The sequence below is a fragment of the Stenella coeruleoalba genome (genome assembly GCF_951394435.1).
Source record: "Stenella coeruleoalba genome assembly, chromosome: 15".
NCBI classification, from domain to species: Eukaryota; Metazoa; Chordata; class Mammalia; order Artiodactyla; family Delphinidae; genus Stenella; species Stenella coeruleoalba.
In genome coordinates this window covers 84,645,192-84,666,861 of record NC_137161.1, presented here as the reverse complement: position 1 = coordinate 84,666,861, position 21,670 = coordinate 84,645,192, and the positions used below count along the sequence as shown (strand labels likewise).

The window sequence follows — 21,670 nt, the reverse complement described above, 5'->3', positions numbered from 1 at the left end:
TTTTAGGCTGTAACAGCATTTACCACGCTGGCTTGTCACTGCCCAGAGGACCGCCCTGTGTCCCCGCGCAGTCTGCAGGGTGGAAATACTGTGGCCAACACACCTCTCAGAATTACTAGAAATTGACCTTCCCTCTCTGAGCATGTTGCCTTATCTGTAAAACGAGATACTGATAGTCTGTGATTATGGTGGGGATTGAATAAGATTTTTTAAAGCAGCAGGTACTGCCTACGTTGGGTGCAAAATGAAATGAGAGCTTTAAAAAAGAACTTCTGACAGCTGCAGCTGTTCCTTGCAAACTGCAGGACACGGACCCAGCCCACGACCGCAGTCTGTGTAGTATATTCAGGCCGCACTGAACACGGGACCTGCAGGCGGCGGAGCGGACTGTGTTCGTGGAACAGAACCTAGAACTGGGGCGATGAGCTGAGGCCCAGCGGTGACAGGCCGCTCCTAACAGCTCCCGGGCACCCAGCGCCCGGAGCTGCACCGGGGTGCCGGGTGCCATGGTTCTGGGGTGCGGAGGTTCCGGGGTCTCGAGGTCCCGGAATCCCGCGGTCCAAAGTGCCGGAACGCGACCCAAACCCAGCCCCGACCGGCAGCCCTCGCGCTGACGGCCCCGCCCCCGGCTGAGACGCTCCGTCAAAGCCCATTGGTCGACGGCCTGTGCGCCGCTGCTCACGTGATGCACCACGGGACGCTGCACGGGACGCGACCCGGAAGCCGGCGTTGCTGCGGGCTTTTCTCCCGGAGTCGCCAGCGTGCGGAGCGCCAGGGCTCCTCTCCGGGCGGCGGCGGCGGCGGCGGCGGCGGCAGCGGCAGCGGCAGCGGCAGCCAGCAGCAGCAGCAGCAGCAGGAGGAGGAGGATGTTCACGACGGGGGCGGAGAGTCTGCTCCGCCAGGCCAGGTGCGTCCGACCTTTTCCCTTCGGGCACTTGGTGGTGGGTCTCAGAGCCGGGCCTGCGCGCGGCGACTCGAAAGAGCCCCCTTTGAACCCACTTTAGAGACTCAGGTCGGGGAGGCCACGCGGGCCAGGCACGGCGTGAGGAGGTCCGGGGAGGGTCGAGCTGGTCCCCGGAGGAGGTGGCTCCTGAGAGCGCTCTGAAGGATGAGTGGAAATGAAGTGGGGTGGGCCCCCGCTGATGGATTGGCCAAAGGCTTGTCGACTGCGGACCCCCACGTCTGGCAGGAAGTGGGGTCCAGAGCTGTCAGTTGCTTCAGGGTCAAGAAAGCTTCAGGGTCAAGACGCTGGAGAGCCTGCTGGATTGAGTCATGGCGAGCCCTGTGCAAAGCCCATGAGTTCGGTACCTTGAGAGGGCTTTGGGGAGCCATGGAGGATTTTGCTATATAGAAAGATCCGCTCTCTTGTGGATGCATTGAATGTATTGAGAAATCACCCAGCGTCTTAGGACCCCGAGCTGGCTCTGGACTCTCACTAAGTCGGTAGCCCCTTCCTCACCAACTAGCCACTCATGGGAGAAAGCAGATGTAAGCTCGGACTAAAACCCCATGACTTGTTGCTACTTTAAGAGAAGAAAATGCGGCCAGAACCATGGTTTAAAAAAAAAAAAAAAAAAAACTGGATTCGGAGCTGGACCAGTTGCTGGGAAGGATTAGGCTGGTTGAGGCGCCTCTGATCTTAGGGAAGCAAGATCTTGAATGCATATTAGTTTCAAAAGGCTGTAAACAGGGTAGACGTTTGATATGGTCAGAATAACCCCTAAAAGTGTGTTAAGCAAGTGTTTTGAGGATTTGTAGCACCATCTCCCCACCAAGTCCAAAAAAGTCTGTATTTCTTTCAATCCTGGACAGATATTCCAATATTCAAGTTCCAGTATTCCAATTCAAGTTCACTTGAATTTAGGAGAGCTGTATTAAAGAAAAATAGATATCTTTTTTCAAAAATTGAAGTATAGTTGATTTACAATATTAGTTTCAGGTGTACAACATAGTGATTCAATATTTTTATAGATTATACTCTATTTAAAATTATTCTAAAATATTGGCTATATTTCCTGTGCTATACAATATATCTATAGCTTGTTTAATACATAGTTTGTACCTTTTAACCCCCTACACCTATCTTGCCCCTCCCCAATTCCCACTCTCCACCGATAACCACTAGTATGTGCTCTATATCTATAAGTCTGTTTCGTTGTATTCATTAGTTGCATTTTTTAGATTCTGCATTGTAAATGATAACATACAGTATTTGTCTTTCACTGTCTGACTCATCTCACTATGCATAATATCATCCAGGTTCATCCATGCTGTTGCAAATGGTAGAATTTCACTTTTTTATGGCTGAGTAATATTTCATTGTGTATATATATCTATATATAATCACATCTTCTTTATCCATTCATCTGTTGATGGACACTTAGGTTGCTTCCATATCTTGGCTGTTGTAAATAATGCTGTGAACATTGGGGTGTATGTACCTTTTCAAATTAGTGTTTTTGTTTTCTTAGGATATATACCCAGGAATGGAGTTGCTGGATGGTAGGTAGTTCAGTTTTTAGTTTTTTGAGGAACTTCCACAGTTTTCCATAGCAACTGCACCAATTTACATTCACACCAACAGTGAACTAGGGTTGTCTTTTCTCCACATTCTCACCAACATTTGTTATTGTGGTCTTTTTGATGATGGCCATTCTGACAGGTGTGAGGTGTTATCTCATTGTGGTTTTGATTTGTATTTCTCTGACAGTTAGCTGTGTTGAGCATCTCTTAATGTGCCTATTGGCCATCTGTGTGTCTTCTCTGGAAAAATGTCTATTCACGTCTTATGCCCATTTTTTAATTGAGTTTTTATCTGTATTGAGTTGTATGAGCTGTTTATATATTTTGGATATTAATCCCTTATCAGTCATATCACTTGAAAAAATTTTCTCCCATTCGGTAGGGTTCCTTTGCTGTGCAAAAGCTTTTAAGTTTAATTAGGTCCTATTTGTTTATATTTGCTTTTGCTTCCTTTGCCTTAGGAGATAGATCCAAAAAAAATATTGCCATGATTTATGTCAAAGAGTGTTCTGCCTGTGTTTTCTTCTAGGAGTTTTATGGTTTCCGATCTTACATCTAGGTCTTTAATCCATTTTGAGTTTACTTTTGTATATGATGTTAGAGTATGTTCCAATTTCTTTCTTTTACATGTAGCTGTCCAGTTTTACCAGCACCACTCATTGAAGAGACTGTCTTTTCCTCATTGTTTGTGTGTGTGTGTGTGTATATTCTTGCCTCCTTTGTCGTAGATTAATTGACTGTAAGTGTGTGGGTTTATTTCTGGGCCCTCTTTTTTCTGTCCCATTGATCTATGTGTGTGTTTTTGTGCCAGTACCATACTGTTTTGATTACTGTAGTTTTGTAGTAGAGTATAGTCTGAAATCAGGGAGCATGATACCTCTCTCCAGCTTTGTCCTTTTTTCTCAAGATTGCTTTGGCTATTCATGGTCTTTTGTAGTTCCATATAAATTTTAGGATTATTTGTTCTAGTTCTGTGAAAAATGTCGTGGGTGTTTTGATAGGGGTTGCATTAAATCTGTAGGTTGCTTTGGGTAGTATGGAGATTTTAACAATATTAATTCTTCCAATTCATGGACATAGGATATCTTTCCATTTCTTTGTAGTATCTTCAGTTTCCTCTGTCAGTGTTTTACAGCTTTCAGAGTATAGGTCTTTCACCTCTTTCGTTAAGTTTATTCCTAGGTATTTTATTCTTTTTCACATGATTTTAACAGGATTGTTTTCTTGCTTTTCCTTTCTAATAGTTCTTTACTAACGTATAGAAAAACAACAGGTTTCTGAATATTAATCTTTTTTTTAAATTTATTTATTCATTTATTTATTTTTGGCTGTGTTGGGTCTTCGTTTCTGTGCGAGGGCTTTCTCTAGTTGTGGCAAGCGGGGGCCACTCTTCATCGCGGTGCGCGGGCCTCTCACTGTCGCGGCCTCTCTTGCTGCGGAGCACAGGCTCCAGACGCACAGAGCTCAGTATTTGTGGCTCACGGGCCCAGTTGCTCCGTGGCACGTGGGATCTTCCCAGACCAGGGCTCGAACCTGTGTCCCCTGCATTGGCAGGCAGACTCTCAACCACTGTGCCACCAGGGAAGCCCTGAATATTAATCTTGTATCCTGCAACTTTACTGAATTTATTTATTCTAATAGTTTTCTGGTGGAAAATTTAGGCTTTTCTATATATGGTATTATGTCATCTGCAAATAGTGACAATTTTACTTCCCTTCCAAGTTTTATGCCTTTTATTTATTTTTCTAGTCTGATTGCTGTGGCTAGGACTTCCAATAGTGTGTTAAATAGACGTGATGAGAGTGAGCATCCTTGTCTTGTTCCTGATATTAGAGGAAAAGCTTTTAGCTTTTCACTGTTGAATATGATGTTAGCTGTGGGTTTGTCATAAATGGCCTTTATTATGTTGAGAGATGGTCCCTCTGAGAGATGTTCCCTCTGAGAGATGTTTGATGGGAGTTTTTATCATGAATGGGTGTTGAACTTTGTCAAATGCTTTTTCTGCATATATTGAGATGATCATGTGAATTTTATCCTTTCTTTTGTTAGTGTGGTGTATTACACTGATTGATTCGCAGAAATTGAACCATGCTTGTGACCCTGGAATAAATCCCACTTGATCGTGGTGTATGATTTTTTTGTTGTTGTGGCTGTGCTGAACAGCTTGCAGGATCTTAGTTCCCTGACCAGGGATTGAGCCTTCGCCCTCAGCAGTGAAAGTGCAGAATGCTAACCACTGGACATCCAGGGAATTCCCTAGGATCTTTTTTTATTGTTGAATTTGGTTTGCTAATGTTCTGTTGAGAATTTTTGCGTCTATATTCATCAAATACATTGGCCTGTAATTTTCTTTTTTTGTAGTGTCTTTGTCTTGTTTTGGTATCAAGGTAATTGTGGCCTCATAGAATGAATTTGGGAGTGTTCCATCCCCTTCAGTTATTTGGAACAGTTTGAGAAGGATGGGTATTATCTCTTCTTTATATGTCTGGCAGAATTCCCTCATGAAGCTGTCCGGTCCTGGACTTTTGTTCACTGGGAGTTTTGTTTTTTTGGGTTTTTTTAATAAATTTATTTATTCTCTTTATTTGTAGTTGAGTTGGGTCTTCATTGCTGTGCACGGGCTCTTTCTAGCTGCGGTGAGCAGGGGCTACTCTTCGTTGTGGTGTGTGGGCTTCTCATTGTGGTGGCTTCTCTTGCTGCAGAGCACAGGCTCTAGGCACGCGGGCTTCAGTAGTTGTGGCTCTCAGGCTCCAGAGTGCAGGCTCAGCAGTTGTGGCACACAGGCTTAGTTGCTCTGCGGCATGTGGTATCTTCCTGGACCAGGGCTTGAACCCATGTCCCCTGCATTGGCAGGCGGATTCTTAACCACTGCGCCACCAGGGAAGCCCAGGGAGTTTTTTAAATTACTAATTCAATTTCACTACTAGTGATAGGTCTGTTCAGATTGTCTATTTCTTCTTGATTCAGTCTTGGACTTGTATGTTTCTAGAAATGTAGCAGTTTCTTCTGGATTGTCAAATTCGTTGGCATATAACTGTTGGTAGTATTTTCTTATGGTTGTTTGTATCTCTGCGATATCATTTTTCATTTCTCCTCTTTCTTATTTTATTTGGATCCTTTTTTTTTTTTAATTGATCAGCCTGACTAAAGGCTTACCAATTTTATATTTTTAAAAAACAGCTCTTAGGGCTTCCCTGATGGCACAGTGGTTGAGAGTCTGCTTGCCGATGCAGGGGACACGGGTTCGTGCCCCGGTCCGGGAAGATCCCACATGCCGCGGAGTGGCTGGACCTGTGAGCCATGGCCGCTGAGCCTGCGCGTCCAGAGCCTGTGCTCCGCAACGGGAGAGGCCACAACAGTGAGAGGCCCGCATACTGCCAAAAACAAAAAACAAAAAAAACAGCTCTTGGTTTTATTGGTCTTTTTTATTGGGTTTTTTGTTTTTTTTTTTTTTTTGATCTGTATTTTGTTTCTTCTCTGATCTTTATTATTTCCTTCCTTCTGCTGACTTCGGGCTTTGTTTCTTCTTTTTCTAAGTCCTTTAGATGGTAGGTAGTTAGGATGTTTGAGATTTTTCTTGTTTCTTGAGGTACGCCTGTATTGCTATAAACTTCCCTCTTAGAATTTCTTTTGCTGCATCCCATAGATTTGGGAATGTGTTTTTATTTTCATTTGTCTTGAGGTATTTTTTATTTCCTTTTTGATTTCTTTTATGTACCCATTGGTTTTTTAGTACCATGTTGTTGAGTGTCTACATGTTAGTGTTTACCCCATTTTTCTTCCTGTAATTGACTTCTCGTTTTATACGGTTGTGGTCAGAAAAAATGCTGGATATAATTTCTATCCTCTAAAATTTGTTGAGACTTGTTTTGTGGTCTAGCATGTAATCTATCCTGGAGAACATTTCATGTGCACTTAAAAAGAATGTGTATTCTGCTGTTTTTGGATGAAATGTCCTGTAGATATTGATGCCCAGTTGAATTAAGTCCAACTGGTCTAATGTGTCATTTAAGACTACTGTTTCCTTACTGACTTTATGTCTGGGTCTTTATGATCTGTCCATTGATGTAAGTGGGGTGTTAAAGTCCCCTACTATCTTTATCATTACATAATGCCCTTCTTTGGGTTTTGTTACAGACTTTGTTTTAAAGTCTACTTTGTCTAATATGAGTACTGCTGCCCCAGCTTTGTTGTTTCTATTTACATGAAATGTCTTTTTCCATCCCCTTGCTTTCAGTCTGTGTGTGTCTTTAGTTCTGAAGTGAGTCTCTTTCAAGCAGCATATAGATAGGTCTTGTTTCATTATCCAGTCAGTCACCTTATGTCTTTTGATTGGAGTGTTTAGTCCATTGATATTTAAGCTTACTATTGATGGGTATGTACTTATTGCCATGTTGTTGCTTGTTTTCTAGTCATTTTTTATAGTTCTTCTCCGTTCTTCTTTGTCTTTCTTACCTTGAGAGTTTTTTTGTTTTTTGTTTTGTTTTTTTCACGTTTATTGGAGTATAATTGCTTCAGTGTTGTGTCTGTGTACCACAAAGTGAATCAGCCATGTGTATACATGTATCCCCATATCCCTTCCCTCTTGAGCCTCCCTCCCACCCTCCCTGTCCTACCCCTCTAGGTGGTCACAAAGCATCAAGTTGATCTCCCTGTTCTATTCAGCAGCTTCCCACTAGCCATTCATTTTACATTTGGTTGTGTATATATGTCAATGTTACTCACTTCATCCCAGCTTCCCCTTCCCCACCATGTCATCAAGTCCATTCCCTACATCTGTGTTTTTATTCCTGCCCTGCCACTAGGTTCATCAGTACTGGTTTTTTAGTTTCCATATATATGCGTTAGCATACAGTATTTGTTTTTCTCTTTCTGACTGACTTCTCTGTGTATGACAGACTCTAGGTCCATCCACCTCACTACAAATAACTCAATTTCATTTCTTTTTGTGGCTGAGTAATATTCCATTGTATATATGTGCCACATCTTCTTTATCCACTCATCTGTCGATGGACACCTAGGTTGCTTCCATGTCCTGGCTATTGTAAATAGTGCTGCAGTGAACATTGTGGTACATGACTCCTTTTGAATTAATGGTTTTCTCAGGGCATATGCCCAGTAGTGGGATTGCTGGGTCATATGGTAGTTCTGATTTAGTTTGGGGTTTTTTTTGTTGTTGTTTTTTTTTGCAATACACTGGCCTCTCACTGTTGTGGCCTCTCCCGTTGCAGATCACAGGCTCCAGACGCACAGACTCAGTGGCCATGGCTCATGGGCCTAGCTGCTCCGCGGCATGTGGGATCTTCCCGGACCGGGGCACGAACCCATGTCCCCTGCATCAGCAGGCGGACTCTCAACCACTGCGCCACCAGGGAAGCCCTGATTTAGTTTATTTAAGGAATCTCCATACTGTTCTCCATAGTGTCTGTATCAATTTACATTCCCACCAACAATGCAGGAGGGTTCCCTTTTCTCCACACCCTCTCCAGCATTTGGTGTTTCTAGATTTTTGATCATGGCCATTCTGACCAGTGTGAGGCGATACCTCATTGTGGTTTTGATTTGCATTTCTCTAATGATTAGTGATGTTGAGCATCCTTTTATGTCTTTGTTGGCCATCTGTATGTCTTCTTTGGAAAAATGTCTATTTAGGTCTTCTGCCCATTTTTGGATTGGGTTGTTTGTTTTTTTTATATTGAGCTGCATGAGCTGCTTGTATATTTTGGAGATTAATCCTTTGTCCTTCATTTGCAAATATTTTCTCCCATTCTGAGGGTTGTCTTTTTGTTTTGTTTATGGTTGCCTTTGCTGTGCAAAAGCTTTTAAGTTTCATTAGGTCCCATTTGTTTATTTTTGTTTTTATTTCCATTTCTCTAGGAGATGGGTCAAAAGGATCTTGCTGTGATTTATGTCATAGGGTGTTCTGCCTATGTTTTCCTCTGAGAGTTTTATAGTGTCTGGCCTTACATTTAGGTCTTTAATCCATTTTTGAGTTTATTTTTGTGTATGGTGTTAGGGAGTGTTCTAATTTCATTCTTTTACATATAGCTGTCCAGTTTTCCCAGCACCACGTATTGAAGAGGCTGTCTTTTCTCCATTGTATATTCTTGCCTCCCTTGTCAAAGATAAGGTGACCGTATGTGCGTGGGTTTATCTCTGGGCTTTCTATCCTGTTCCACTGATCTGTATTTTTGTTTTTGTGCCAGTACCATACTGTCTTGATTACTGTAGCTTTGTAGTATAGTCTGAAGTCAGCGAGTCTGATTCCTCCAGCTCTACTTTTCTTAAGATTGCTTTGGCTATTTGGGGTCTTTTGTGTTTCCATACAAATTGTAAAATTTCTTGTTCTAGTTCTGTGAAAAATCCCATTGGTGACTTGATAGGGATTGCGTTGAACCTGTAGATTGCTTTGGGTAGTATAGTCATTTTCATGATATCGATTTTGATTTGTGGTTACCATGGGGTTCATATATGGTCAACTTTGTACTAGCTTATTTAATTAGTTGACCCACAGCCTTTACTATATATTTGCTTTTACTGGTGGGACTTTTTCCTTTTCTGTAAATTCTTGTTCTAGCCTTTTCCACATAGAGGAGATCCTTTAACTCTTAGGGTCAGTGTAGTATTGATGAACTCTTTTAGTTTTTGCTTGTCTGAGAAGTTCTTTATCTCTCCTTTAATTCTGAATGATAACATTGCTGGGTAGAGTATCCTAGATTGTAGGTTTTTCCTTTCAGCACTTTAAATATATCTTATGACACTTGTTTCTCGTCTGAAAAGTTTTTGCAGAAAAATCCACGGATAGCCTTATGGGGGTTCCCTTGTATGTGATTGTTTTTCTCTTGCTGCCTTTAGAATTCTCTTTTTAACTTTTGCCATCTTTTAATTATGGTATGTCTTGGTGTGGGTCTCTTTGGGTTCATCTTGTTTGGGGCTCTCTTTGCTTCCTGTACCTGGATATCTGTTTCCTTCTTTAGGCACAGGAAGTTTTCAGTCATAATTTCATCAAATACATTTTTGACTCTCTTCTTCTCCTGCTGGGACCCTTATATGTGAATGTTAGTACACTTAACAATGTTCCAGAGATGTCTTAAACTGTCCTCATTTTTTTTAATGTATTTTTCTTTTTTTTTTTAATTTATTAATTTTTTATTTATTTATTTTTGACTGTGTTGGGTCTTTGTTGCTGCACGCGGGCTTTCTCTAGTTGCGGCGAGCGGGGTCTACTGTTCATTGTGGTGCGCGGGCTTCTCATTGCGGTGGCTTCTCTTGTTGCGGAGCACCAGCTCTAGGCATGCGGGCTTCAGTGGTTGTGGCACGCGGGCTCAGTAGTTGTGGCACGTGGGCTCAGTAGTTGTGGCTTAGGCTCTAGAACGCAGGCTCAGTAGTTGTGGCGCATGGGCTTAGTTGCTCTGTGGCATGTGGAATATTCCTGGACCAGGGCTCGAACCCATGTCCCCTGCATTGGCAGGTGGATCCTTTTATTTAGTTCTTTATTTTTGGCTGCATTGGGTCTTCGTTGCTGTGCGCAGGCATTCTAGTTGCAGCGAGGGGAGCTACTCTTCGTTGCAGTGCACAGGCTTCTCTTTGCGGCGGCTTCTCTTGTTGTGCAGCATGGGCTCCAGGCGCGTGGGCTTCAGTAGTTGTGGCACGCAGGCTCTAGAGTGCAGGCTTAGTAGTTGTGGTGAATGGGCTTAGTTGCTCTGTTTTGGACCAGGGCTCGAACCTGTGTCCCCTGCACTGGCAGGCGGATTCTTAACCACTGGGCCACCAGGAATGTCCCATGTTTATCTGTTCTTTTTCCTAGTTCAAGTAGCGTTCTTATTACTAATGCTTTCAACTCTTTATCTGGTAAATTATTTACCTCTGTTCCATTGGTTGTTTTTTTTTTTCATTTTTTTTTCTTGTTCTTTCATTTGAAACAAATTCCCCTGTCTTCTCATTTTGCTTGGCTTTTTCTGTCTCTGTGAAATTAGGTGAAGCAGTTACCTATCCCAGTCTTTAAGGCATGTCCCTGTGTGGGAGCGTCCCTGTACGGTCTGCATGTGCCCGTTGACTTTGCTGGGAGAGCTGGAGCTGAAGTGGGCAAGAGTCATGTCTTCCCCCAGGCTGTGCTGGCAGCTGTCGCCTTGGTAGGGGGTGTGGCTGGAGATGTAAAGGGGCTGGAGCCAGAGCCAGGTGTGAGCTGGAGCTTCTTGTCTGTTCAGTGGCCGTGACTGCCCTGTCAGGGCGGGTCCCAATTTGCTGGAGCAGCTGTCCTGAGGGTCGGGTCCAAGCTGTTCCAAGTGTGCGCTCTCCCTGCTCCCAGCAGCGGCATCTTTGCCCCCAAAGGGGAAGCAGTGCTGGAGCAAGAGGGGCCGGAGCAGGTGCTCAGCTCGGGCGGGGGGCGGGGGCGGGTGTTGGGGCGGGGCTGGGGCGATCCCGGGCAAGCCCCCAGAGCCCCGGGCAGGCTTCATCTGCTTCCTCCGCCTTATTCCAGGAGTAAGCAAGCCGGCGCCCACGCCTCACGAGTGGAGTCTAGGCTTCTTACAGCCCTGCCGTTAGTCCCACTGGTTTTCAAGCCAGCCATGGTGACTCCTTCTCTCGGTGTGGATCCTCAAGGCTGGGGTGCCCCAATATGTGGTCTGAACCACTCACTCCCCAAGGAGGAGCTCCAAGCCCATGCCGTCCCCCTCCTCCTCTGTGTCCCCTCCCAGGGGCACGAGCCCCGATGTGATCGCTTTTCTTCCCTTCCTTCCCGAGTCCGTTCGCATCTTTCTCACAGCCTTGGTTGCACAGGAGTCTCTGCCAGTCTCAGTTTGCTTTCAGCGTGGATGTATTTTTTATGTGTTCGTGGTGGGCCGTGAGCTCTGTGTCCTACTCTGCCACCTTGCTCTCCTCTCCCTGAAAACAGATTATCTTTAAGCACTAGCATCTCACTCAGCATGCGACATGCTTACTAGCCTAGAGGTCTTGCCAGGGGACGCGTGAGAACTGAGACCCACTCAGAACATCCAGCTCATCTTCTGTTCAAGGTCAGAAATGTGTAGACTGAAAGGCAGAAGGAACAGCCCTCACTATTTAATTCCTATTTCTCTGTCTTTCTGTCTTGGGTGGGTGGGAATTCCTCTCTGTTGGGATTTGAGGAAAGTTAATAACTATCAGTTGAGTCTTACTAGTTTTCACTATTTTTCTTTAATTAAGCCGGTGATTCTTGGTGGGACTTTAAAACAGATTACTAAAGTTTGGGAGTTAGGATTCGGAGTAAATTTTAGTTTCTCTCTGTATTTTTCAGAGATGGAAAGCAAGGCTGGGGAAAGTTATCAGAAGCATGACTTGTGAACTGCAGAACAAGTGAAGAGAGTGGGACTTGGGTTGGGGTGGGGGGGAGCAGCAAGGCCAGGGGAGGTTTCCTGAAGGACAAGACAACTAAACAGAAGCTCAGAGTGCGTCAGCCAGCGAGGGAAGCAGTCGGGAGCGTTTCAGGCAGAGGGTCCGTGCCAGGGGCGGAAGCAGGAGAAACGGGAGGAGCCGGCCTTGTGAGCTGTGCTCGCACCTGGGGGTTGGGTCTGAAAGCAGTGGAGAGCTACTGACCGGTGTAGGCAGACTGCCTTTTAGAAAGAATCCGGTGACTTGGAGAATACATTGGAAGGGACTAATCTGGGGTACGGGCGAGGGGCACCACCGTTCTGGGAAGGAGCCTCAGTTATGACTGACTGCGGGACGCGTGGCAGCTTCTCCCTCGGCCGTCGCCGCGGCGAGCAGCAGACCTGGACCCGGCCTCTCAACTCAGTCTCCTCCCTCCTCGTCCACACGCGCCTTTGCTTGTGTTTGTAGGTGGCTGAATCCCACTCTGGCCAGATTAAGTGAAAAAATGGAAACGGGGGTGGGAGGCGAGGCGTGGTGGGGAAGCCATTGGGATTTGTCTGCCAGCCTTCAGGTGAAAACGGGAAACCCAAGCCGCCGCCCGGGACCCCCAGCCCACGGGGTGCTCGGACATTCTCCTCAGCCCCACAGCCTGGGGATGCGCCGTCTCTCTCAGGTCAGAATCGCAGACCCCGAGCTCGAGCAGAGTGGACTTGGTGGTCTTCGGGGACCCGCGGCGGGGGCCCAGCTGTGTAAGGGCCCTGCCAAGAGCCCCCCAGCAGCTCCCAGTGCGGTGGCTTGGGGCCACGTTGCTTTTTCTTGCCTCTGGGGCTGGAGTAAGCCTAGAACCAGGCTTCGTTTTGAGGCTTGCTTCAGCATCTTACCTGTTACAAGTGCTCAATAGATAGATTTTTCAATTAAGTATTAGAGTAATGTGTCATAACATTTGACCTTTCATTTAATTCTTGTTCCCAGAAGTTAAAGGCTCACTGAAGGAATCTTTTGAAAAGCAACTGGTTTCAGACTAAACCCCCCTTACTTTTGACTCGTAAACCAATCGGTTTGTGCTTCTGGTCCTGGAACAACAATCCGAACGCGTGGTTTGCCGTAGTAACTGCTGGAGCGAGGGTCCCCCGCCTGGTGGGGGGAGCAAGGACCCAGGCCGGGTACCCAGTCAGCGGGTTCGTCACAAGAGGCCCGGTGGTGCTGGAACCACCTTCCTCCGCGACACCTGGCTTGTTCTCTGCTCAGCAGGGCCGGTCCCCAGCCCGAGAGCCGTCCTGTCACAGCTCAGGGCGGCGTTTCCGGGTCCCTCGTCGCCGGGTTGCCGACGCCGTCGTCTTTGTTTAGGGAGCTCCGGGACGAGGAGCTGGGGAGGCTCTGTGCCCGGGTCTGTGCGCTACTGCGAGAGGAGGACTGGGGTCCCGACGCCCCGGACGCCCTGCGGAGGCTCTTCCTCATCGTCTCGGCCACGAAATACAACAGGAGGTGAGCGCACGCGTCCCTGGGGCATCGCGGGGTGGGGGGCGCTGCCTGGCCCGGCCCCGGGGGGGTGACACGCCCCCTCCCCCCAGGCTGGAGAGGCCTTGCCTGGCACTGCTGCAGACCACCCTCTGCTCGCCTACCTGCCCCGAGCAGCTCCAGCTGCTCTGCGCCGCTGTCCTGAGAGAGATGTCGCCCTGCGACAGCCTGAGCCTCTCCTGCGACCACATCCAGAACACGCGGCAGCTGGGCCTCGTGGCCTCTGTGCTCTTGGCCCAGGTAACGTGACTGCCGCCACCCTGCCCTTGGTGGCCCTGGGGCCTCGATGAACCAGCAGGCCGCGTGCTCCCCGTGGGGCGGGCAGGCTCGGCTGGGCCCTTGTCACCCAGCAGCCCTCCCCGCTCCGCCCCCATTCCGGGTGGGGGGATGAGCCAGGGCTGTGAGGCTGATTCAGGCTGCAGGGCCGGGGCTGCCCTCGTGACGTTCCGGACGCCCGAACCAGGTGGCATTCGTGACGCGCAGGAACACGTTCTGCTGTGGGGTTTGCAGGGTGACCAACAGCAGGTCAGGAGCTTGGCCCAACGCGTCCTCAAGGTCCTGGAGAGCCGGCAGCCCGAGGGGCCCAGCCTGAGGCACCTCCTCCCTATCGTGTCCAAGGTCACCAGCCTGGCCCCGGACGCCCTCCGTGAAGGTCTGCACACATCCCGCCACTGGGGGCGAGGGGCCGCCAGGGCTGCTGCTGGTTCCTAGGAAGACCTGCGGCAGCCCAGGCAGCGCGAGCCTGCGGGACTTAACTCGGTTCCTGCGGTGTCACCCCCACCCTGCACAGAGCAGACCAGGGCGCTCAGCAAGCGGCTGGGGGACTGGCTCCGCTACGCCAGCGTCCAGCAGGCGGTCGCCCACTCCTCCGGGGGCTTCTTCTCCACGCCTAGAGCCCGGCAGGTGAGGCTGGGGCACTCGGAGCTCCGTGTCCCCAGGCTGCCTCAGCCGGCCTGGCCTGCAGGCCGCCACCCGCTCCTCCTTCCTGGTTCCAGAACGAGCGCGCTCTCCTCGCTCCACTCGGGCATGCGGGGGTGCCTTGGGTCACAGCCCCCGAGCCTGTGGCGCGCTCTGTGGGTTGAGGCCCGGAACACGCGGGCAGGGACCGTATTTGACCGAGGGCTGCGTTTTCAGCTCAAGTGCCTGCGCTCACGCACCCTGGGTGGGGGCGGGGTGCCCGTGGTCCCGGAGGAGCGTGGACGGCCAGGGCGGTGGCTCGCGCCCCATGCCGCCTGTTCTTGGCCCTTCCCGGGCCCTGCAGCGCCGGCTGACCTTCCTTGCCTCCTGCAGCTGGGCCCTGTCACCGAGGTGGACGGGGCAGTGGCCACGGACTTCTTCACGGTGCTGTCCACGGGCCAGCGCTTCACGGAGGACCAGTGGCTGAACGTGCAGGCCTTCTCCATGCTGCGGGCCTGGCTGCTGGACAGCGGCCCTGGGGGCTCCAGCGCCCCGGACGCAGGTAGGACGCAGGCAGGACGTGCTGGGCCCCTGGGCGACATTGGCTGAGCCCTGTGGTCTCCAGCAGGCCTTTCCCAGACGTGCTGAGAAGCCAGATGTCGACAGGACTGTTGCAACAGCTTCTCCAAACTCTTCCTCCTCTGCGAGCCCACTAGCAGTTATAGACGGTCTGGGCTCATCTACACCACCGCGTCCCGTTGGGGTGGCGGCAGGCGGCGACGGCAGCCCTCCTCGCACCCTGCGGAGTCCTTCTCTGTCCTGAGCCCTCGTTCTCTCTCCCAGACGACAAGTCGGAGCTGGAAGGCTCCACCCTGTCCGTGCTCTCGGCCGCCTCCACCGCCGGACACCTGCTGCCGCCCCAGCAATGGCTGCGGGAGAAGGCCTTCGAGTACTGCCAGCGCCTGCTGGAGCAGAGTAACCGGCGTGAGTCCCGGGGCCACCCTTCCTGTCCGCGGCCCGTGGCGCTCGGTCCCCACCTCGCGTCTGCGCTGCGGTCGCTCCCAGCTGTGGGCTCCCCGGCCTCTCCTCCAGCTTCCAGAACACGGGGCACCTTCTTGTTCGGCTGTTCTGATGGGGACACAGAGACCAGGTGGCTTTCTTCCCTCCCCCAGGAGCCCTGAAGAAGGCAGACTCAGACCTGCAGAAAGCAGTGAGTGCCCGGCGGGCGGGCGGGCGGGCGCTCCCTCCCAGCTCTGTCTGAGCGGCCTCCTCGGGTCCCCACAGTGTCTGGTGGAGGCTGTGCTGGTGCTGGACGTGCTCTGCCAGCAGGACCCCTCCTTCCTGTACCGCACCCTCTCCTGCCTGAAGCCCCTGCACATGCGCCTGCGCGGGGACCCAGCCTGGGTGCGGGCGCTGCTGCCCGTCGCCCAGTTCTTCCTGCACCACGGTGAGCCTCCGCCCTCCCGTGGGAGCAGACCTGCTCACGGGGAGGGCGGCTTTCCCCTGCACGCTGCCCCCTTCCTTCGCCTGTAGAGCAGCACTGATATGATGAGCCCTTAGCACTTCGACGGTGGGAACTTTTAGATGGATTTAAGTAGCAAGTTAAAACGTTACCAAGTCTGTGTTGATCTTGAACTCTCTTTGCCACGAGAGTTTCCTGGAAGGTGCCGTGAAACCAGCCCCTTCCAAGGAACGATCCCCGTAGCGTAACCAGAGGGTGGGTCTGTGGCCAGAGACACCTGGGAAGACCCGGATCCGGCTCAGCTGGCTCTTCCCGTGCTTGCGAAGGGCGGACGTGTCTGCCTTTGGTGTCCCGCAGACACGTGTGGCCCTGGAGGCTTGGCCCGAGGTTCGGGGGGCCCCCGGCAGCACCCAAGGCCTTCTGCCCTGACGGAGCCCACTGCCTTTCAGGGGAGGCCGCCGCAGTGGATGCGGAAGCCGTCTACCAGCACCTCTTCACCAGGATCCCCGCTGAACACTTCCACAGTCCGATGCTGGCCTTCGAGTTCGTCCAGTTCTGCAGGGACAGCCTGCCTCTGTTCGGCAGAAGCCTTGGCATTCTCAGGACAAGCTTCCCCAACCTCTTCAAGGCATGCTTGGTCATCCATGAACCAGAGCAGGGGCTTGGGGGCCTGGGGTGTGCAGGGCCCCTGGGGCAGTGTCCTGGCATGGGCTGGGGGCGCCCGTGCCCTCAGGAAGGCGAGGTCGGGCCTGGCTTGGTGGCTGGGCTCGCAGAGTTGGTGCAGGTTAGCATCTCTTCACTGGGGAGCGTTGCCGGGTGTGTTCAGCTGTTTGGCACCTTTGTCTTCGATGGGTTTTTTTGGGTTTTTTTTTCTGTATTTGGCTGCATTGGGTCTTCGTTGCTGCGCGCAGGCTTTCTCTGGTTGTGGCGAGCAGGGGCTATTCTTTGTTGCGGTGCACGAGCTTCTCATTGTGGTGGCTTCTCATTGTGGAGCACAGCTCTAGGCGTGTAGGCTCAGTAGTTGTGGCGTGTAGGCTCAGTAGTTGTGGCACACGGGCTTAGGTCCTCTGCGGCATGTGGCATCTTCCCAGACCAGGGCTTGAACCCGTGTCCCCTGCACTGGCAGGTGGATTCTCAACCACTGTGCCACCAGGGAACGCCTGATGTGTCTTTTGTGATTGGCGTGTCACTGCGTGGCCTTCCCAAAATCAGAGACTGAGTTCTTTAATCAGGAAAATAAACGATGATAAATGGAAAGTGATTTAGATGGTTGGTACAAAAGTGAGTGCAGAAGCAAAAAGAATGAGGGGGAAGAAAGTTGAAGGGCATATTTTCCAACTCCTGGGTCACAGTGAAACAGGAGGTGGCAGGGCTGGCCATGCCCTCCGGGCTCCCACTAGAGCTGCGCTGCTTGTCCCCACAGTTCCTGGCCTGGAACAGCCCGCCCCTCACCTCTGACTTCGTGGCGCTGCTCCCATCGCTGGTTGACGCAGGGACGGCCGTGGAGATGCTCCACCTGCTGCTGGACCTGCCCTGTCTGACCGCAGCCTTGGACCTGCAGCTCAGGTGAGCCCCTGCCCGGCCCCGCTGCTCACTGTTCTGACCGTGTCTGCCCTGTCCCTGTCCCTCCTTGCCCCCGGCCGCTCCTGCTGTCTCCCACGCAGAGTGTCTCTGCACCTCTTCGCCGCCCTGACGGCAGCCCCGGAGCCCAGCCTGTCTTTCACTCAGCCACGCAGCCTCCCAGGGGCCCGGCCCCCAGGCCTTTTTGGGTCATCCTGCAGCTCCTGGCTGGGTCAGGGCACAGTGATGTTACGGTGACGTCCACTCTAGTCTCTCCCTGGCCAGTGGGTACCACGAGGGCAGGGGCCGAGTCCAGCTTCTTCTGGCCTGGGCCAGAGCCCACATGCGAGCCCGGCCTCAGGAGTCTCTCTGCTCGCAGGTCGCTGCAGGCTGCATCTGAGAGGCCGCCCTGGGACGTCTCCATCAGGGCCCCCGGCTGCCTGGAGGCCCTCCGGGACTCGCAGGTGCAGGGTCTTTTCCAGCACCTGCTGCGTGCCCACGCCAGCGGGACCGTGGAGAGGTAGGGCTCACTGCCGGGCGTCCCAGGCCCCACGTGGGACACGAGAGCTCCCTGGTGCCTTCTGACCTGGAGAGACAGCTCTGGTGACCCCCCACCCAACAGGCGCCGGCCACATGGCCAAGCGCTTCCTGGGCACCTGGCTTGTGGTCTGCTCGTTCAGTTTCCTGATCCCGTCCTTGTCGCCCTGTGGGGTAGGCACTGTGCTCACTCCTTGCCACAGGTGGGGAAAGGGAGGCTTAGCACAGCCTAGGGGTGGCGGGCCAGGACTGGACCACGGCCTCCTGCCCCCAGCCGCATTCCAGCCCTCCCGTGTGCCACGGGAGCAGGGCGGCCACAGAGGGAGCAGGCCGTGCATTAGGAGATGCGCAGGGTGGCCTCTGATGAGGGCAGAGCAGGCGCTCCCAGAGCCGGGTCCCCAGGCGGACAGGGAACAGGCGTGTGCTCAGGGCTGGGCCATGTGTCCCCAGGTTGACGCCGCTCTACCGGCTGCTGCAGCCCCTGGCCGGCTGCGCCCGGGTGGTCCAGTGCGCTGAGGCCGTGCCCACCCTGCTCCGGGCGTTCTTCTCGGCGGTGACACAGGTGAGCCCGCTTCCTGGGGCCTCTGTCCCTGCAGCAGAGGGCCTGCTGGAGCTAGGACCCACAGGGCCCCAGCTTCCTCAGTGGCCAAGGGGCCAGTCCATCACAGCAGACAGGGCAGCTCACACCAGCCCCAGCCTGGCTCCTGTCCCTCCCAGAACTGGGGCCGAGAGAAGCCCCCAGGGCAGCCGCCAGCCAGGTCCGGAGCAGAGGTGTTCCCGGGGGTGGGACGCAGTCTCTCTCTCTCTCTCTCTCCCCCAGTTTGCTGACGGGGCCCTGGCCAGCCAGCTGGCACTGCTGCTCCTGGAACGAAGCGACTCGCTTTACCAGGTCCCAGGGTACGAAGCAGGTGTGCACAGGTGGGTCCCTCCTGGCGGGCTTCGCCCCTCCTGCGGCTCCATGGCCCAGCCCTGGACGGGTTCACTGACCCCGCGCGCTCTGCCCCTCACGGCAGCGGTTCTCCAGCTGCCACCGACCCCAGCCCAGCCTCGGCACTTTCTCGGCCACTGTACGCATCCTTCCCTGCCCACCCAAGCCCCTCTTCCACGGAGCCTTCCAGGACGTGTGTCCCCCTTGCTGAAGGCCCAGTTTATGCGGGCTCATCCCCGCTCCAGCCCAGCCTCTTCCCTGGTGGGGCAAGAGGTTCCTGGCGGGGCCGGGCCTACCTTTACCTCCACCTGGTGCTCGGGGGCTTCCCGCCACCGCCCAGCTCTCCTCGGGACGGGCCGCGGGGCTGGGGTCTGTGTGGGGCAAGCACAGCCCACGGGTCCTCTCGCGCAGGGTGCTGAGCTCCCAGTTCCCGGCCCTGTGCAAGCTGCATCCTCCACTGGTGGTCGAGCAGGCGAAGGAGCTGCTGGAGTTCGTGGGCGGCCCCCGCAGCGGCGGGCACGTGCTCACATCCGTGGTGAGGCAGCCGCTGCCCCGCCCCAGCCTGCACCTGACGTGCGGGCCTGTCACAGGGCTGAAGTGCTGTCCCCCACCCAGGTGTGGGCCATCGGCGAGTACCTGTCGGTGTCCTGGGACCGGCGCTGCACCGTGGAGCAGATCAACAACTTCTTCGAAGCCCTGGAGGCCCTGCTCTTTGAGGTCACCCAGTCGCGGCCCTCCACCACCCTCCCCAAGTGTCCTCCGCAGGTCATCACTGTGCTCATGACCACACTGACCAAGCTGGCCTCTCGGAGCCAAGACCTGATTCCCAGGTACCAGTTCCCGGTGGGCGGAGGGAAAGCTACAGGCTTCCCGTTGGGAAAGGGAACGGCGTTGGAGGTTGTCCTGTCCCCCAAAGCCCTTCTGGTTGGACGCAGGTGGCGTGGGCTGTGTCAGCACTGCCGCCTCATCTCTCCCAGCCAAGACCACGCTAGCTGGGTGCTCCTGGCAGCTGGTCCCTCCACGACACCCCTGCCCGCGTGAGGGGTGCACCTGCCGCTGATGGGCTGGGACTCCCTCGTCCCCAGGGTCTCCCTGCTCCTGTCAAAGATGAGGACCTTGGCCCAGAGCGCAGCCACGGGCTCCACGCCCGGTGAGGAGGGCGTGGGAGCCATCCACACGCGGGCCACCGAGCTGCTGAACCTGCTGAAGATGCCCAGCGTGGCCCAGTTTGTGTTCACACCCAGTGTGGAGGTGTCCGAGCCCCGCTATCACCGTGACACCAACACGGCCCTGCCCCTGGTCCTGCGTACGGTCAGCCGGCTGGTGGAGAGGGAGGCAGGCCTCCTGCCGGGGTGAAGGGACCAGGTGGATGCCAGGCAGGGCTGCAGGCTGAGAGCCTGGTATTACCGGCCATGGCTTCAGCGGTCAGGGAGGCTGTCACAGTCTCAGCCTTTGGCCTCTGTGTGTCTGTCTTTTCTCTTAACCCCCTTCTCCCGTGGCCACACTGAGCTGTGTAGTGACACAGCACTGATTCTCGGCTTTAGCTCCTCTTGGGGCTGGGTGGAAGCTGCCTGGTCTGCGTCCTGCCGGTCCTTGTTTGTTTGGGGGCAAGAAGAGATACGGCGAAAATAAATCTTTACAAAAATGGCTGCGTGAACAAGACGGGGTCTGTCCTTTTTTCCTCCACCCAGGAAGCAGGGAGCCCCACGGGCAGCCACGTAGCTGCTGCAGAGTCCAGGGGACGCAGTGCTGCTGGGCGGCGAGAGCTGGCCGTGGGGCTGGGAGGGGCCTTCACCTGGTGCTCTGCCTTCTCACCTAATCCCCATGTGTCAGGGCCGAGCCCCATTCAGCCCATGTCTCACATGGTACAGAAACCACAGATCACTAACAAACACACACATGCGGTCAGTCAGAAAGGAAGCAGTGTCGACCTCCCCGAGGCGGCAGCTGCCACTGGGGAAATGGGTTTGGTCAGTGACATTTTTTTAGACCTTCTCCTGCTCCTAAGTTGAAGACGGTAAGGCTGGGGCTCTGGGGCTCCTGCTGGGTGGGCTGGAGGTGCTGTCACCTTTGCAGACCTGCAGCCTCCTACGAGCAGGGGGAAGGGCAGGGCACCCAGCAAAGTGTTCCCAGTGACCACCATACCTGCCGCCAGAAGCCTTACTGGGAGCAAGTCCGGGTGCGCTTTGCTCTTACACCAAGTGGGGGAGACACCCCCTCCTCTCAAGCGCTTTCTACCACTGTTCCGTTCAAGTCAGGCCCCGGCCCGCTTGTAAACCAAACCCCAAGGCTGCGCCCCAGCTCCCCGGGCGCCTGGCGGGGCTCGGCCACCAGGTGGTGCTGCTGCTTCGAAAGTCCCAGCCCACCCGCTCCGCCGCGCCCAACATCCAGGCCTACTCCTGGCCACGCCCCCAGGCTCCCGCCCTGCCCCTCGCGGGCTCCGCCACGCCCCAACTCCGGCCACGCTCCTGGCCACGCCCCCAGGCTCCGGCCAGCTCCTGCCTCCGCCCCCGGCCGGTTTTGCCCCCCCAGACGCCCTAAGAAACATCCGCCGCCAAGGAAGCTGATGGGGGCCGGCGGGTGCCGCAGGGGCGGACGCCTCTGGCTGGCGTCCCGGCCCCAGGATGCTTTCCGAGAAGCAACAGGTGGTGCGCGGAGCAGAGCCGTGGGGCACTGGTGCGGGGCGTGCCAAAGGACACCTGACCCTCCCAGGATGGGACCAACCCAGACCTGCGAGCCCCGGCGACACCCTTTGCCCGCCCGGGCTGCCCGGCCCGGCCCACCCGGCCCTGCCTGGCCCTCCGGACTTGGGTCCAGGGAGGCCAGGGTTGAGGATGTGACACCTAGAGAAAATGCTTTTTTTCAATTTGCCAAGATGCCAATTAATGCTCGGCTTT

General features: G+C 53.5%; 1 protein-coding gene across 10 annotated transcripts; it reads left to right on the top strand.

Annotated features, from left to right (window-relative positions):
* Positions 1–772: 772 nt before the first annotated feature.
* Positions 773–21,170, top strand: AP5Z1 (adaptor related protein complex 5 subunit zeta 1). 10 transcript variants are annotated; one of them, XM_079946157.1, is made up of 17 exons: positions 773–907; positions 13,219–13,356; positions 13,443–13,629; positions 13,900–14,041; positions 14,180–14,292; positions 14,680–14,848; positions 15,130–15,270; positions 15,459–15,496; positions 15,571–15,733; positions 16,198–16,376; positions 17,172–17,314; positions 17,688–17,828; positions 18,296–18,407; positions 18,666–18,763; positions 19,185–19,308; positions 19,389–19,603; positions 19,859–21,170. In XM_079946157.1, the coding sequence occupies exons 1-17, from the start codon at positions 867–869 to the stop codon at positions 20,127–20,129; spliced, it is 2,415 nt and encodes an 804-aa protein (XP_079802283.1). In that variant the 5' UTR covers positions 773–866; the 3' UTR covers positions 20,130–21,170. The 10 variants fall into 10 exon arrangements, 9 of the variants coding, with proteins under 9 accessions (XP_079802283.1, XP_079802281.1, XP_079802280.1 ...); XM_079946155.1 differs by having other exon boundaries at positions 14,180–14,848; XM_079946154.1 differs by having other exon boundaries at positions 18,666–19,603.
* The last annotated feature ends 500 nt before the right edge of the window (positions 21,171–21,670 follow it).

What these genes read in the sequence shown, in the direction of transcription:
- AP5Z1 (XM_079946149.1), top strand. Translation starts at nt 867, where the DNA reads ATGTTCACGACGGGGGCGGAGAGTCTGCTCCGCCAGGCCAG. An exon ending in CCCGGACGCCCTCCGTGAAG is followed by an intron (nt 14,042 to 14,179) that starts GTCTGCACACAT and finishes CACCCTGCACAG; the next exon opens with AGCAGACCAGGGCGCTCAGC. An exon ending in GCTTCCCCAACCTCTTCAAG is followed by an intron (nt 16,377 to 17,171) that starts GCATGCTTGGTC and finishes TTGTCCCCACAG; the next exon opens with TTCCTGGCCTGGAACAGCCC.